This window comes from Hippocampus zosterae, chromosome 2, assembly GCF_025434085.1.
Source record: "Hippocampus zosterae strain Florida chromosome 2, ASM2543408v3, whole genome shotgun sequence".
Taxonomy (NCBI): Eukaryota; Metazoa; Chordata; class Actinopteri; order Syngnathiformes; family Syngnathidae; genus Hippocampus; species Hippocampus zosterae.
This window is the reverse complement of record NC_067452.1, coordinates 27,851,655-27,866,886: the sequence shown is the minus strand read 5'-3', so window position 1 is coordinate 27,866,886 and position 15,232 is coordinate 27,851,655. Positions and strand designations below refer to the sequence as shown.

The 15,232-nt window shown below is 43.0% G+C and overlaps 1 protein-coding gene across 1 annotated transcript; it reads left to right on the top strand.

The window, feature by feature from the left end:
* The first annotated feature begins 1,923 nt into the window (after positions 1-1,923).
* asxl1 (ASXL transcriptional regulator 1) lies at positions 1,924-14,972 on the top strand. The gene is made up of 12 exons (XM_052059016.1): positions 1,924-2,316; positions 4,742-4,824; positions 6,124-6,126; positions 6,786-6,903; positions 9,006-9,183; positions 9,372-9,538; positions 9,705-9,789; positions 9,902-10,068; positions 10,371-10,467; positions 10,875-10,980; positions 11,142-12,093; positions 12,167-14,972. Exons 1-12 carry the CDS (start codon positions 2,260-2,262, stop codon positions 14,633-14,635), a joined length of 4,482 nt encoding a protein of 1,493 aa, XP_051914976.1. The 5' UTR covers positions 1,924-2,259; the 3' UTR covers positions 14,636-14,972.
* Positions 14,973-15,232: the final 260 nt, after the last annotated feature.

Sequence of the window (15,232 nt, the reverse complement as noted above, 5' to 3'; positions counted from 1 at the left end):
TTCTTTTCGACTTACTCTGTCCTTCCCTGCATTTTGATTTCAAGGACATTATCATAGTGCACTGGTGTTTTAGGTCATCTTAAGGTGGTATCTCACTGTGTAGCTAATGCTTGTAAAGGTAGCAAATGTTGGATTCAGCAACTTTTTGAATATTGATGGGAATCAGCCTCTGTCATTAGTGACATTTTTGAGGTAGGCCAAGGAGTTAAAGCCACCATATAAAATGTTTTCACACTGACATAATTACTGCATTTAAAAGTGGCAGCATCTCCCCTGCCTTTCTTTCTGGTGCGACATTGCTCATGAAAGTAAAATGTGTTCAAGCAGCATGCCTGCCTTCACATGACACATGTGCAATCCCCAGAGTCAGTACTAACGTCACGCATACTGAGTTTCCATTCAGTCTGTGTGACAACCTGACAATATTAAGGTTTGCTCAGATTCACATCCAAAAATTCTCATTTAGCGTCCGTTTACAACGACAAATTCACATCTCATTTCGAGTCCCGACTGATTTGTGCATAACCTTTTAATGTTACCATTCCTTTATTTACACATCCCCTTTATTCTTTTTGCATCATGTTATATCATCTGTATTAATTGAAATACATTTTCTGTTGATTTGAAGCAGATGTCATTTGTCTACGATGCTAAAACTTCAAGGAGCTTCCTTCCTTAAACAAGAAATGCATCCCAGAGATATGGAGCAGTACTAGAGTTGGCAATAAAGTAAAGTGAAGCAACAGAAAGGATAAAATTGGACAGGCGATTTGAAGTGTTCCTTCTGTATCTGTGTTACAATGAACAAACGTCTGCCAGAAAATTGCACTTGTTTGTTTACATGCATGCTGTGATAGCGAGATTATAAATTCAGCATCCCGGTGAGTAGAATGTGCAGTGAAGAGGGTTCAAAAATCTGGATTTCCTGTATGCCATATTCCAATGTGAAAGGACCTCTTCGTATTCATTTTAAGTAGAAAATAATATTTATATATCAATTAATTTAGTTATTATTTAACTTTTTTGACACTTGTATTTCAATTCCACAAAGTCATTAATCCATTACATTTCTTTGATGGAAAACACCATTTATCTCTTTCAGTATTGGGGGGCAAAGTTTTTAACAAACAACAATAGCACTGTATTATATAAAAACATAAAAGATACTTCTTTTTTTAATGAACTAGTTTTATTAAGTGTCATTATTGTTTGTATTGTAGTATTTGTGTTGTTTGTGATTTTTTTCCCAACAGAGTGATGTCAGGGGCTGAACTATTGTCTGAGTCGTTCACTATGAGCGTCTGGAGATAGGTTGTGACTCCTCAGGAGTGTTGTCATTTTAGATTTACGCATTTGAGTGTTTGTCCTCTTCCGTAAAAGTACAATTGTGGCTCTCCTTGCCCACATCTGAGAGCATTAAAGTACCTTAATTGCTGTTTTTCACCCTACTTCACGAGTGGTTGAGAAAGCTGTACATAAAAAAATTTGACCAATTGATCCAAGAAATGCAACAAAAACAGACACAGTGAGGGGTATATTGAAAACGGTCCGGCATTAAAAAAAAAAAAAAAAGAATATACAGGTCCTCCATTCTGCACGACTAAGCAATCGAACAGGACAAGTTTAAGAAAAACACGAACAAATGTCCATAACAAATGGACATTTAATGGGACATATTTAATGGACATTATGTCCATTTATGTACATAAATGGACATAATAACTGGACCGTGTTTTAAAAAAAACACGAACAAATGTCCATAATACAGTATGTCATGATCCTTTTTGCTTATATAAGAGTATTGTATTGCATGCAATAAAGCTTGCGTTTGCTGTGGTGGCCATACATAAAGAGACGTTAAAAAAATTAAAATATCGTATTTGAACGATTGGTTATTTGCAGGCCTTGCGCTGCTGACCTTTGACCTGGTAGTAGCGTCCCTGCAAGGCTTGTTGCGCTGCAGCACTCCACGGACACAGACTGCTTTCCTTGGCTACAATCGCGCTGCCTTTCTGGTGCATCGCCACTATGTGTGTTGCGCTTATTTAGTAACAGCCACTGACGTATTTTACACACTAGCGACATACACTCGGACGTGGTTAGTCGTCGTAAAGGGCCGACAGCACGAGAAACACTCGTATTGTTTTAAGGCTCCACATAGCCAACCGAGAACATCGGAGCCGTGTTAGCATCTAGCTAAACCGCCACCGTCTTCTTCTTCAAGGCGCTTTGTAGTCACGGCAGGCCAGTGCGGAGGAAATGAAGGACAAACAAAAGAGAACGAAGGAACGGACCTGGGCTGAGGCGGCTCGCATGGTAAGCCGTCTAGTTTGAGCATTTTGTTCGCTGTGGGGAAGTTGCGTGAGGATTGCTTTGAGGTGACTGCGTCGCGGTTGATTTTGGACATTCCGGGCTAGACAAGCTGGACATCCATCGAAGCTAGCTGCTGGTTTAGCATTGCTAACCCTTATAGCGAGCTGGCTGTGTTATGGTTAAATGTCCTTCAGTGCACACTTATCTTCATTGATTGTATGGATCAAAAACTAGTAAAGCAAGATGGCATTTCGCCCACCGTGCGAACGAACGCCAGCAGGCTAAATGTTCTGTTATATTTAGAGCTCTTTGTTTGCTAGGCTGCCAGCTAGCCACTTTAGCCACTTAAAACATCTCGTTAACCCCAATTGTTATGAAGACACTATGGTGGTACGCCACCCGAGAGCATTAAGAGAGCATTACAACCTGAGAAACTCGGCCCTATTATTAAAACAAAAACATGGCCAGTCGCGTTTAGAGATAACGGTTAACGGACATGGGTTTGTACATCTACACGTAAATGGTGCAAGCTTTAAAATGTACACTTCCGGACATTAAACTAGTAAAGTGTGTGAAAAGCTTCATTCCATTTCTAGGCGACCAACGGGTATTTTTTTTCAGAACTGAAAAGCCTTTTTACCCGTGGGTGTGTTAATGTGAATTCCAGACGTTGCGCGTGTGTGTTAATGACCCACATTTGTGGGAGTGTTTTGTAGTATGAGTGTAGTATGGGATCGCAGAGAATGACTCTGTCAGAGGTTTTGTAAGAAATCCTTCGGGAGTGTACTTATTAATGTTGTACACCGGACGAGATTTAAATACAGATTGGCTTCGCTAGTGTTAAAGCAACTATGGGTAACTAAAATGATACTCAAATCAGTACATTTTAACCAGAGAATTGCAGCAATTTGTGGCATTTTAAACGTGGTTATTATTTTATTGAATATATGTACTTTAGAAATAACGAAACTTTTTGTTTTTTTAATGGTTTATTTAATGGTGTACAGATTGATCGTCCAGGATCGTAATCAGGACCTATCTACCTCCGCAGAGGTTAAAAAATGTCAGCCACTGTTGGCTTCTGCTGTATGATGACGAAGTGTGTTTTCATTTTTATTTAGAGAAGAACTAGATAAGATACGATTAATGCATGAGGTTGGGTTTATTTTAAAGGATCGGCCCATCCCAGATCCCCAAAATTAAGAAACTTGGTGTCGAACCCGATCCCGGCGGATTGATCGTTGCACCCCGAGTTAAAACAACCAGTTTGTATTGTTTCGCAGGTAATGTTCATTGTTTTACAATAAAACAAAATTGGACAATTGAAGGTTTATGCTTGGTTATGGAAAAAAAATTGGAATCAGCAAAAATCATGATCGGCAAGTCAGGCTTTTTCAAAATCGGGAATTGGTGATCGAACAGAAAATTGGGATCATGCACCCTTAGTTTTATACACTCATATCTTGTAATAGTGTCTGGTTTCAGTGCGCGGTGGACCCTCACTATTGTGGGTGGATAGGGACCAATGATGCATTGAAGAAAAACAAAAGCACATTGAAATGCATTGAAGAAAAAAATGTAATCCAGAAAATTCTGATAGACACTCAATATGGGTTTTCCATGACAAAACGAGGAGGAAATCCAGATGAAACAAAGAACAAAAGCAATTAAAAATAATAATAGTTGAAAATAATTTGCAAATATGCAAAATCGCAGGTGACAAGCTTCGTGTATACGGGGGTCCGCTGTAATTGTATGAAGGCATCTTGCTTTTTATCACATTACATTGAACCCCTGTCTCTGCGCTGGTCACCCCCCCCCCCCCGAACTGCTATTACCATAAAACTCATCAATTGGGAGTTTTATGCTCTTTCTGTGACACCCTAAGATTCCATCAAAGCTAATAGGAATATTGTAATTGGTGTCAAAGAATTCAGGTGAAGGGCTGGATCTCAACCTTTTGACTGTCTCTATTTTGAGGAGGAGCTAAGTTTAGCACAGGTTTTGAGCAGGCGTTATGGATTGTCTTTGTTTGCATTTGCTGTGCTGAGAGGCTATTAAAAAGCTCAAGCCAACAAATGACGGGGGTCTCACTTGTTAGTATTTTGGATGATTGGGAAGGCGACACACCTACTTTGTGTGCATTCTTTTTTCTTTTTTTTTTTAATCAAATCTATAACATTTTTATATGTAATCATCTCGTAGTGCTATTGCCGTGTTGGAGTAATTTGTGATCTATCTATAATTTGAACTATTAAGACAAATCATTATAAGCATTTGTGCCGCTGTCAGTTCCGATTTTTTTTTTTCACTATTTGGCAGCTGGGCTCATGCCCCGTTCTTAAGTTTGCAACTTAAGAATGGGCTTGACTTGACTTGAAACATAGTTTTCAGAGTGTGTTTACGAATGGCCCCTCTCTTTTTGCAGGTGCTGGAGAACTTCTCAGATGCTCCAATGACCCCGAAACAAATTCTTCATGTCATTCAGACCAAGGGTCTGAAGGAAATGCGGTCAGGAAAACACATATGCACTGAAATTTTATGTCGCCTGGCCCGTTAGATTAACCCAGGAATATTTGTACTAAACATATTTGACATGTTTCAGCTTGGTGTATGTACAGTATGTCCTAAAAGTGACTACACACCGCACATTTCTGTAAATATTGTCTTCCATCTTTATGGTCCAACACTGGAAAAAATGCCATATTATAAATGAATGTAATTAATATTGGATTTCACGGGTGCCGAACAGTGAATATGCAAAAAAGAAAAAAATGATGCCAGTATTTGATTTGTTACCGTCACATTTTCATTGTTTCATAAAACCCCTGCTTCAGAGCCCTGGGATTCATCTGCAGAAACATTGCTTCTCAAAAGTAGAAACTTCCTCCTTCAATTAAGTCAATGATTATCAAAATTGCTCCGCAAGGAAAAAATGTTATTTCGGGCCCTGAAGGGTGTATACACTTTTGATATACCAAACACTGTTGCTTCACTAAAGTACTTGCATTTGTTTACGGTAAGAATGTGCAATATTTATAGTCCTATCCCTGTGGCCTTTCTTTTTCATATATGGTTGATTAATTCTTGCAAGGATATGACTAAATTTCCAACATGTTCTTTTTGAATCCCTGAAATTGTATCAATTCTCTACTTTATAATTGCAAAATGTATTTGGTGCCAAACTTTTGGCATGTTTGGAGAATTCCATCCATCCATTTTTCTGTACCGCTTATCCTCACAAGGGTTGCGGGCGTGCTGGAGCTTATCCCAGCTGTCTTTGGGCAGTAGGCGGTGTACTCCCTGAACTGGTAATGGAATGTATGAAAAACATTTTTTGTACATTATATTCTTTTACTAGGGGTGTAATACAAAACCATTTCAATCAGAAAATCTGTTTTGATTTAACCAAATTGAATTGAAGCATCCTAATTAATCGTAGCGCAACCCATGTATGGAGATATATATCGAATCGTATCATATTTTACGAGATGCACTCTGGATAGAAATCGGCTATCGAGTGCATGTTGTTACTTAAACATGAAAAAAGCTACAGCCGTAACATACCAGATCCTAATCGTTCCTCTTGAAAAATGTATCGCTCTTGAATCTTCTCTGACCCCATGTATCCAATGTGTATCCAGTCGTTTTTTTTGTTTGTTTGTTTTTGAGTCCTCCAAATTGAAACTGTCTCAATGTTCTCTGGTTAGTTTGAATGTTTTGCCTGATGCATGTTTGTCAATGTGGTTTTAACTCGGATTTTCTTTTTCATTTCAATGGACTCTTTTCACCCGTTGATGCACTGGACAGAAGGTATGTATCAGCAATGTTTACAAATCTATGATCATATGTGTTCTAAGACATCACACTAAAACTTAGAATATGGTATATGCTCCAGAAACAACAACAACAACAAAAATTTGTTCCAAAACTGTTTGTCAACAGTACAAGACATTCACCTTCAAAATGTAAATAGCGAGAGATTCTGTGGACATACAGTATGTGTTTATTTAGTTGCAATATTACATTTTTATTTTCAGGACTGCAGAAATGCGTTATGTAAAAACACAGCAGTTGGCCCTTTCAGACACAACCATTGCTGTATGTTGTACATGAATATTTTGAAGCAAGTATACCGCTCGAAACTCCCACCAGCATCTTGGTGGAATTTTCTTTTTTTTTAAAAGTACAATAAAACAATTACTGACACGGAGAACACGCATGAAACATGCGGTCGAGTGATATCAATTTGTCTGGCTGGGCGGCAGAAAATTAGCTGGAGGCGGCTGCCGCATCATTTTGATCGCAGGAAAAACCTTGATTTTATGATAGATGCCCATGGTTGACATGACAGTTTGTATTTTCTGTAATTTTTCAAAGCGTACATGACCCAAGATGACACACTTCTCGCTACGCTGTCTTACTACTCAGTACCTGTGATACAAGTTTGTATTGTGTATCTTTATACACAGTGGTACAGCACCTTTGGCCTGCCTGGTGACAATGCTTCACTCCCAGGTGAGGGGAGATCGGGTAAAGAACAGCATCTTCTTTAAGTTACCTGGACGGATGAGCCTATTCACTCTAAAGGTATGTCAACGGCACCGTCCTCCCACAAACATTGTTTAGAACCATGAGTCACGGTTTTTGTTTTAGTTTAACAGGCGTTTGATCCTTGAATCGACTAATAGATATCCTGGTTCAACTGGAGCTAATGTTTAAACAGTCGTCCTCATCATGCTGTTCACATTTGACATGAGAACCAAGACGGCGCCTAACTATGACTCAACAGTACCGTGGCATTGAGAGTCTTCAAACAAGACGTTCACAGACGGAAGTGGCCACTGAGCTTAAAGTCACAGTGCGTCATCACCAGGTTGCAACAGAAGGGGTGTTCACACAGCACACATTTGCATCTGTGCTGCACCGATGTATTTTATTGCGATATATCTTACACCGGTGTACATTTTATGGAGCGTTCACATGTATAAAGCTGCTTCAAACATGGATTCAATCATGTGTACAATGTTCTGATTAAATGACCTTTGTTAGATTTATTAAATGCAGAATGCAACAACACATATTCCTTCAAAGTAGCCTGTAAGAATAGCTGCCCACAAGTCACTGGTAATGATGAGTATGACTTCCTGATCCATTGCGCAAGTTAATTTCACATTGAAAGTGTCGTATTTTCCAAATGGAATGGAATCTTCTGTCTCATGAAAACTCCACCCTCCGGAATTTCGGGCCAATCTTAGACTTTACCGAGGCAAATCTTTTTTGCTGGTTGTGCACAAAATTGTGTTAGACTAGTGACCGGAAGTTAGCACACCTCTGTAGCCCAAAATGCGGAAACGGTCTGTGCATATCGTGCATCCGCTTACCAATGTGCACGAATAACACATTATGTACATAACTGAGTGTCAAAGCCTCCTGCAAATGCTTAGCGTGGAGCCTACAGAACTTGAGTTTGTATTGTCAGTAAGACCGGGAAGTCATGAATTAAGAGGGGACCATCTTTGATCAGTTTTCTAAAATCTGTCTAATCTCTCTCCCTTTCCTGATTTACACAAACGAGTTTTTTTTCTTCTTCATGCCATTCAGCGGAATATGTAACATCCTGGTTTGCCACCCCCAAATAATATACGGCAGACCAGGAATCGTTTTATTTTTTCAAACCAGTCAGTGCAAATTGTCGCCTCAATGTCCCATTCTTCGTTGACAGGAGTGGCACTCGATGTGGTCTTCTGCTGATGTTATGCGTTCAGACATACTCTTCTACATACTGCCTCGGTTGTAACAGGTGGTAATTTGTATGATTTCTCTCAACTTGAACCCGTCTGGCCATTCCCCTGTGACCTCTGCCATCAATGAGGCATTTTCAACCAGAGGACTGCTATTTACTGGTTATTTTCTATTTTACGGACCATTCTATCTATATACGCTGGAACCCTAGAAGTGGTTGTCTGCGAAAATTCCAGTAAATTATCAGTTTCTTAAAATGTTCAGCCGAGCCCGTCTGACACTAACAACCATGCCACATTACATAACACACAAGTCACACAAATCACCTTTTTAACTTATTCACTTTCAGATTGTCCAGACCACGTCCACATCCCTAAATACATTAAGTTGCTGCCATGCAAATGACTGGTTTCATATTTGTGTTCAACGGCAGCTGAACTTGTGATACTGATACTACACAACGTGTACATAAGGTTGTGTTCTGTATCGTAGCGGTGTTTAAAAAGTCAGTAAATCTCAAAATTCCTTTCGTAGTTTTCATTTTCAGACGTGAAAAATTGAAAAAGCATTGACAGGGAACATTCTACTCCAAAATTAGAAACAAAAAAATTAATTATTGTATATTCTATTGCTGGTTGGCTGTTAAAATAAAACGGCAGTATCTTGGTACCCACAAGACCAACATTGGGATGTCAACCCAATTTTAGGTTCTTAATCTTGACATAACATGTAAATGACTAACATGTTTGATTTTTAAAATGTTTTGATTTGCAATAGAATGTGCACAATTACCAATTAAGGTGTATAGAAATACATGTGCTATAAGGATTTGAGTTCTACTCACTTTTTAAACGCTGTACTTATCCATGGTGTCTATACCTGTGGTGTCTGTTAGTTTCGGAGATCAGATGATTGACTTTCCCTTTACTTTTTTAAATGATCTGTAGAAGAATGCCCTGCAGTGGACAAAGACTTCCGAATCAGAAACACCATCTGAGCTGGTGAGCAGTGCTGCTACCCCGACCTCAAGCAACGCCACCCTCACAGAGGGTGCAGCAGTTGGCCCCAGCGAGACAACTGAGCAGGAGAGCTGCAACTCCACAGAGACCACCGCCTCCAATTCGGGTAACATTACGCTGAAATCACAAGTTTAAATCATTGAATTAAGACTGGCAAGTGAGTCATCAATCTGCATATAGCAGCAAGCATGTTTTATTTGTAAATGACAATTACCGTATGTGTGGTACGAAGCATCTACTGTATGACTATACCATATGGTACAGTAAGTCTTCTCTTTCTCTGGCCTTATACAGCCTTGGCCGATGAAACTTCCTCCAGTGTTACCGTCTCCACGGAGCTCCAGTCTGTCAGCCAGCCTCAGACCCGTCTCAGCAGAGCAGCGGGATTGCAGGGACGGACTGACAGTCAGCAGGTCCAACATGTTCAGCACACCCAGACCAGACTGAGCCGTTCCCGACAGGTCAGACCTTTCTCCAATAGAGGCTGCCCAATTTGAGTGGCTATGATAACACTTTCATCTGTCTGCCTATGTGGGCTTCGAACCTCACATGATCAGAAAGACGCAAAACATTTTAAATGTGGAATTTTCACTTCTTGTGTCCAACCCATCACCATCACTGCTACAGTCAGGACGGCAGCGGAAGAAAGCAGTCATGATGCCACGTGTTGTCCTCACTCCTCTTAAAGTCAATGGAGAGCATGTACCCTCGGGTAAGCCTTGCTCTCTTCTTCGAATAGCAATACTCGGGGAATGTTCACGTCACTTACCATAAATCAGATGATTGCAATAGCTAATAGTTAGGTGTGGTTTTGTTGTCTTTAGGACCGATGAAGCGCAGCCGGGGAGGGGTAGATGTGGACTTTGAAACGCCAGGGTCTATTCTTGTCAACACCAACATAAGGGCTCTCATTAACGTGAGAACCTTCTCAGCCTTCCCAGCCCAGTCGCAACAGCAGCTACTCCAACTTCTGCCAGAAGTGGACCGCCAGGTAACCTGTTTCCTTCTTAAGACTGCCATATTTCCCTATTGTAGTCATTCAGAACTTGGGATAGCATTTAAACGATTTTGTGGACCAATGAATTGCCCTCCCCTTCTTCAAGAATGCTGACTACTCAACATTGGCTTGATTGTTCAACGTTAGTCCACAACACATCAAGCACATTCGTTATGCCCGACCTTAAGTACTAAATATTGTTTCCTGCGAAGCAATATCCCCTCAATAATGCAGATTTGTTCCTTATTTCTTCATTCGTTTCCTATATCTCTACATTGTGTCTGCTTTCCATTAAGATTGGACCAGATGGAATGGCCAGGCTGAGCAGTTCGGCCCTCAACAATGAGTTCTTTACACATGCCTCCCAAAGTTGGAAAGAGAGGTTAGCTGAAGGTAAGTAGTGCCTCCTCAAGGGAAAGAAAATGCTTTATGTCCTGTAATGAAGGAAACCTTTTAACAACATTATTTATTTTTCTTAATTTTTGCACCTATATTTGAGCATTGGCAAAACTTGTACTTTACCTTGGTGAAGGATGGTGGTGGGAACATGTCAACATATTGAATCAACCTTACAGCTGGTTTGATGGCTTGCTGATTAAACCAATAATCTGCAAAGAATGAATAGGGCTTACAAAACAAAATATGTTTATGGATGGTTATTAGCTTAGTCCCTAGAGTAGGACAAATGCTGCCTAGTGTGAAGAGCTACGGTTTGAATTTCACACCAAAAAGAGTATCTCATCCGTTACACAATTTCAGTGCGTCTCTTTTGAACATACTCATGTTCAATATCTTTTTAGGAGAGTTCACTCATGAGATGCAGGTGCGATTCCGGCAGGAAATGGAGAAAGAGAAGAAGGTTGAGGCTTGGAAGGAAAAGTTTTTTGAGGAGTACCATGGACAGAAGTAAGAACCGGATCAGTCCTGATAGATTTCAATGTGACTGCGTGCATTAATTTTGATTTTCTGCTTTTCTTGTGTAAGCTACGCCAATCATGGTTGTCTTGCCACTGTGGAAATGTTTCAGACTCTATTTTCATACTATAACGCTGAATGTGTACCTACAGGTCTGGCCTGACAAAAGAGGAATCTCTGAAGCTCACAATGAGTGATGCGAGTGAAGTTGCAGCGACTGTCCTGGACAGTGACAGCGTCTCTGTGGTGTCAACCGGTGTGCCCAAGAGACGCAGTGTAGGTCGGCGGAGGAGAGATGGTAGGATGAGGAGACGCACCCGAGCTGATCTGCGCCGCAGGGCACGTCGGACCCTCTGCAAAACCAGCTCTCCAGTCCTACAGTCTGCAGAAGCTGCTGAGAACGCCGCTTCTCTGGAAACCTCGACCGTCTCTATTGGTTCTCCAATGTCAGAGAGTACTGTTATTCAAGGGGAGGTGGTGCTACAGGCTGAATGTGACGAGGAGCTCCCACCAGACAACGTATCCATTGAGCCAAAGACTCCCATTCCTGAACCAGTCCTACTGCCAGCCCCAACTCCAACTCCTATTCCCAGCCCAGCATCCACCAGCGATGACAAAGAACCAAACATTTCGGGCTGTCTGCTCCCCGAAGAGGTTGCACCTGTATTAGCGTCCACCTCATCCTCGTCGTCGTCCTCCTCCTCCTCTGACTCGTCACCTTCGTCTTCACCTTCCTCAGCTTCTGATCAACAGGGAGCGTTTACCGCTGGCCTGGACTCTTCGTCCTCCTCTTCTGTGTCGTCTGGTGCCGCTGTCACTACGGATCACCTGGATGACACTGCGTCTGCAGTCACCTCAGTCACAGGGGGAACCGCCACCAGCAGCCGGGAAAGCAGCCCCTCAGATAGCCCAGCAGGCACCCCTGCACCCAGCGCTCAGCACAAGGAACAGAAGAGAAGGCCCGACGAGACACGGGCCTTCTCCAGCTTCCCCGAAAAGAGGCCACGGTTGAATGACCAGCAGTCCTTTCGTACCACAATTGACAGGGTCCATTCAGAGAAACCGCAGCCGACAACGGAGGAACCCAAGGTGCCTCCAATCCGGGTAAGAGCCAGTTTCATATATGTGCAGATACAGTTACACTATGAAACTTACTTGAATGGTTTCTTTGCCATAGATTCAACTGTCCAGAATCAAACCGCCCTGGATCAAAGGGCACCCCACCTACCAGATCTGTCCCCGCATCGTGCCCCCTGGAGAGGCCTCGCGGAGGTCGGGGACGGGGGGCGCGAGGACGCTCGCAGACATCAAAGCCCGCGCGCAGCAAGCCCGTGCCCAGCGGGAAGCCGCTGCTGCTGTTGCAGCCTCTGCCGACGGGCCAGGGCCGAACAGGGTCCGGTTGCGGCCTGCTGCTGGGTTACCGGATAGCAACAGTGGACAGAGAGCACAAGAACATCCAGGACCGATTGAGCCAGGAGGAGGAAGTGGAAGAAGGGGAGGTGGTGGGACACAGGAGCAGGGAAAGACTTGTGAAACGAATTCGTCTGGAACACAGCTACAGCATCCCAATGTAGAAGGCAAATCCCTGCCTTTGCCAACACCCCCTGAGACCTCAACCTCTGTGTTCTCGGAGCATCCGCAGACACCAAGTCCTCCTCAAAAAGGGGTGGGAAGGCTTCCTGTGGCCGAGGAAGCCTTCATCCCAACATCATCCAGTGTTCAAACCCGTTCCGACAGACCTGCGGGGGCAACAACAGACCCCCCGTCTCAAGAGACTGACACAGTGGCAAATTACGCCATTTCACCACTCGATAGACAAAACAAGATTGCAGCTTCTGATACTTGCCCCTCAGAGAGGCTTGAGCCACCAAGGGAAAAAAGGCTACTTGCTCCAACGTCCATCCCAGATTCTCTTCCCAGGTTTGGGGCTCAGGGTGTGGTGGTCCAAAAGCTGGTCAGATCTGTGACACCTGTGGAGCTTAAACACGAGAAAGAGAGAGGCTTAGGTAGTGTAATTAAACATGTTTCCCATCACGAGGATTCCCGGGACACTGACACGGACTCCGCCACAACACAACAAGCAGAAGCATCATCGCCTCATGTGGACTACTCGGGCAGGGATGATGAGGCTGGGACTCATAGTGATTCTACAGAAACTGCTTCAGACTGTGAGACTGAGAGCCAAGTGGATGAGCAGCAGCCTGACCAAGATTGGTGTTCCCAGATGAGAGGCCACAGAAAGTTGCAGGAGGCCATTTGTAGCCCCCCGCGGAACCACCAGCCAGTCATCCAAGCCCATGAGTCCAGTTGCTTTGGTCAAACGGTCATTCAGCCTTGCTTTCCCAACGGTATGACTCCACAAAGCCAGACCTTTTCTCAAGATCGCCCATCTCAGAACAACGTTGTTGTCAAAGTTGAACAAGTGGATGACTGCCAAAGCACCAGACAGGGTTCTGCTGAAGATGGGTATAATGGACAGATTAAGGCCTCAAACTATCCTTCAAGTATTTCTGGAACCTCAAAGAAAGTGTCCACTTCCACTAGACAAGTGTCCAGTGTGGAAGCCAACAACCCTTTAGTGACACAGCTTCTACAAGGTAGCCTTCCTCTGGATAAAGTTCTACCCCCACACTCTGCCGACAGGCTAGAAATTAGCCGATCAGTAGGACCCCAGCGAAGACCCTGCAACAGGGCCGAAATGGGAGCTCAGTTACCTAACTCTGAAGGAACCGTTGCCTCTCAAGTCAAATCGCAGAAGAGCTACCCGGTGTCATGTTTAATGGCGACTCCAACTCCATCACAGTATCAATCTCAGCAAGCTTCTGGAGCTGTCCCGGTCATCACCTCACCGCCGTTCACTGCGGCCTCCTCCATCACCTCTAACCATATTGTTGAGACGACAATTATCAAAGAGTCACCTGTCCGTCAGCCATCACAAGGAGCTATTCCAGATAGGAATCAGTCTGCTCAGAGGACCATACTGAATGGCCCATCTCCACCTCATGCGGACCCATGTCCCACAGAAGTTGTGCCTAGTCTTAAAATCAACTGGCGATCCCCCCAGTCACAGATTGTTCTTGCCAACCAACAAGAGCCAGCCCCAGCTCCCAATGTAAAGACTGAAGTTGGTTCAAAGCCTTCTTGCCAGGCAATCGCTAAAGCATCTGTTGTTGTTACCAAGAAAGAGCCTGTGAGTTCTGTGGATGGATACCCCAGTGGAGGAGCGATGGAGGGACTGCTAAATATGGAAATGAATTTGTCTCGGATGGCCAAAAATGAGCTCAGCAAAGCTCCGTACTCCTCCAGTTATCACTCGTCGTCCTCCTCACTCCCCTTCCAGCTCTATGGAAAAATCTCCAAGCAGGGTGGGGGTCTCGGAGGTGTCAGTTACACCGCCAATGTATCCGTCATGGACAATAGCAGCTTTTCCCGAAACATGACCGACGGCGTGCTGCGGCCTCGGTTGGCCACCAGCCAGGCCACGCTCAGCATCCAGACCTTTACTGACAGTACGGCCGAGGAGGTGTCGCTCAAGTGCTCCTGTCGCCTCAAAGCCATGATCATGTGCCAGGGCTGTGGGGCCTTCTGCCATGATGATTGCATCGGGCCCTCTAAGCTCTGTGTGTCTTGTCTGGTGGTGAGATAATGTCAAAGAGCTGCAGTTACCTTGGTAGGCTGAAGTCCACAAGAGCGGTTGGACAGGCAAGATTTGCCTTGTATATTATTACTTGGCTGTTTTTTTTTTGTGTGCACATTTTCAGATGTTTTTTTTAGCTGTAATTATATATTATTGATATTCTTTTTATTGACTATTAATATTATTATTTTGAGGCATGGTTATTTGCTAACATTTTGGTTATCACGCCTCAAAAACATTTACCTCATCATGTTCCACCAGTCATTATTAGGTGGCCATTGCTTTTTTGTTTCATGTTGTCTGTGCAAAGAAATATTTTTTTAACCATTAAAGGAGTAAAAGAACAGTATTTTGTTTGTCATTTCAAGTTTTCTATACAGTATTTCGGCGTTCGTTGTAGTGATAGAAAACAGCACTGTCTTTTAAGATAAGATATCCTTTATTCGTCCCACACTGGGGAAATTTACAATTACAAGTACAATTTAAGGCTGGCATAATTCAAAACAAGATTCAATGAAGCACTCTTAGTTGGATTTTACTAAAAAAATCAGTAATGCAGACGGACCTTCACAAAGCTGACCATTCGTTTCAAGACCATTTGACTCA

What these genes read in the sequence shown, in the direction of transcription:
- asxl1 (XM_052059016.1), top strand. Translation starts at nt 2,260, where the DNA reads ATGAAGGACAAACAAAAGAGAACGAAGGAACGGACCTGGGCTGAGGCG. An exon ending in GACCACCGCCTCCAATTCGG is followed by an intron (nt 9,184 to 9,371) that starts GTAACATTACGC and finishes GGCCTTATACAG; the next exon opens with CCTTGGCCGATGAAACTTCC. An exon ending in TGGAGAGCATGTACCCTCGG is followed by an intron (nt 9,790 to 9,901) that starts GTAAGCCTTGCT and finishes TGTTGTCTTTAG; the next exon opens with GACCGATGAAGCGCAGCCGG.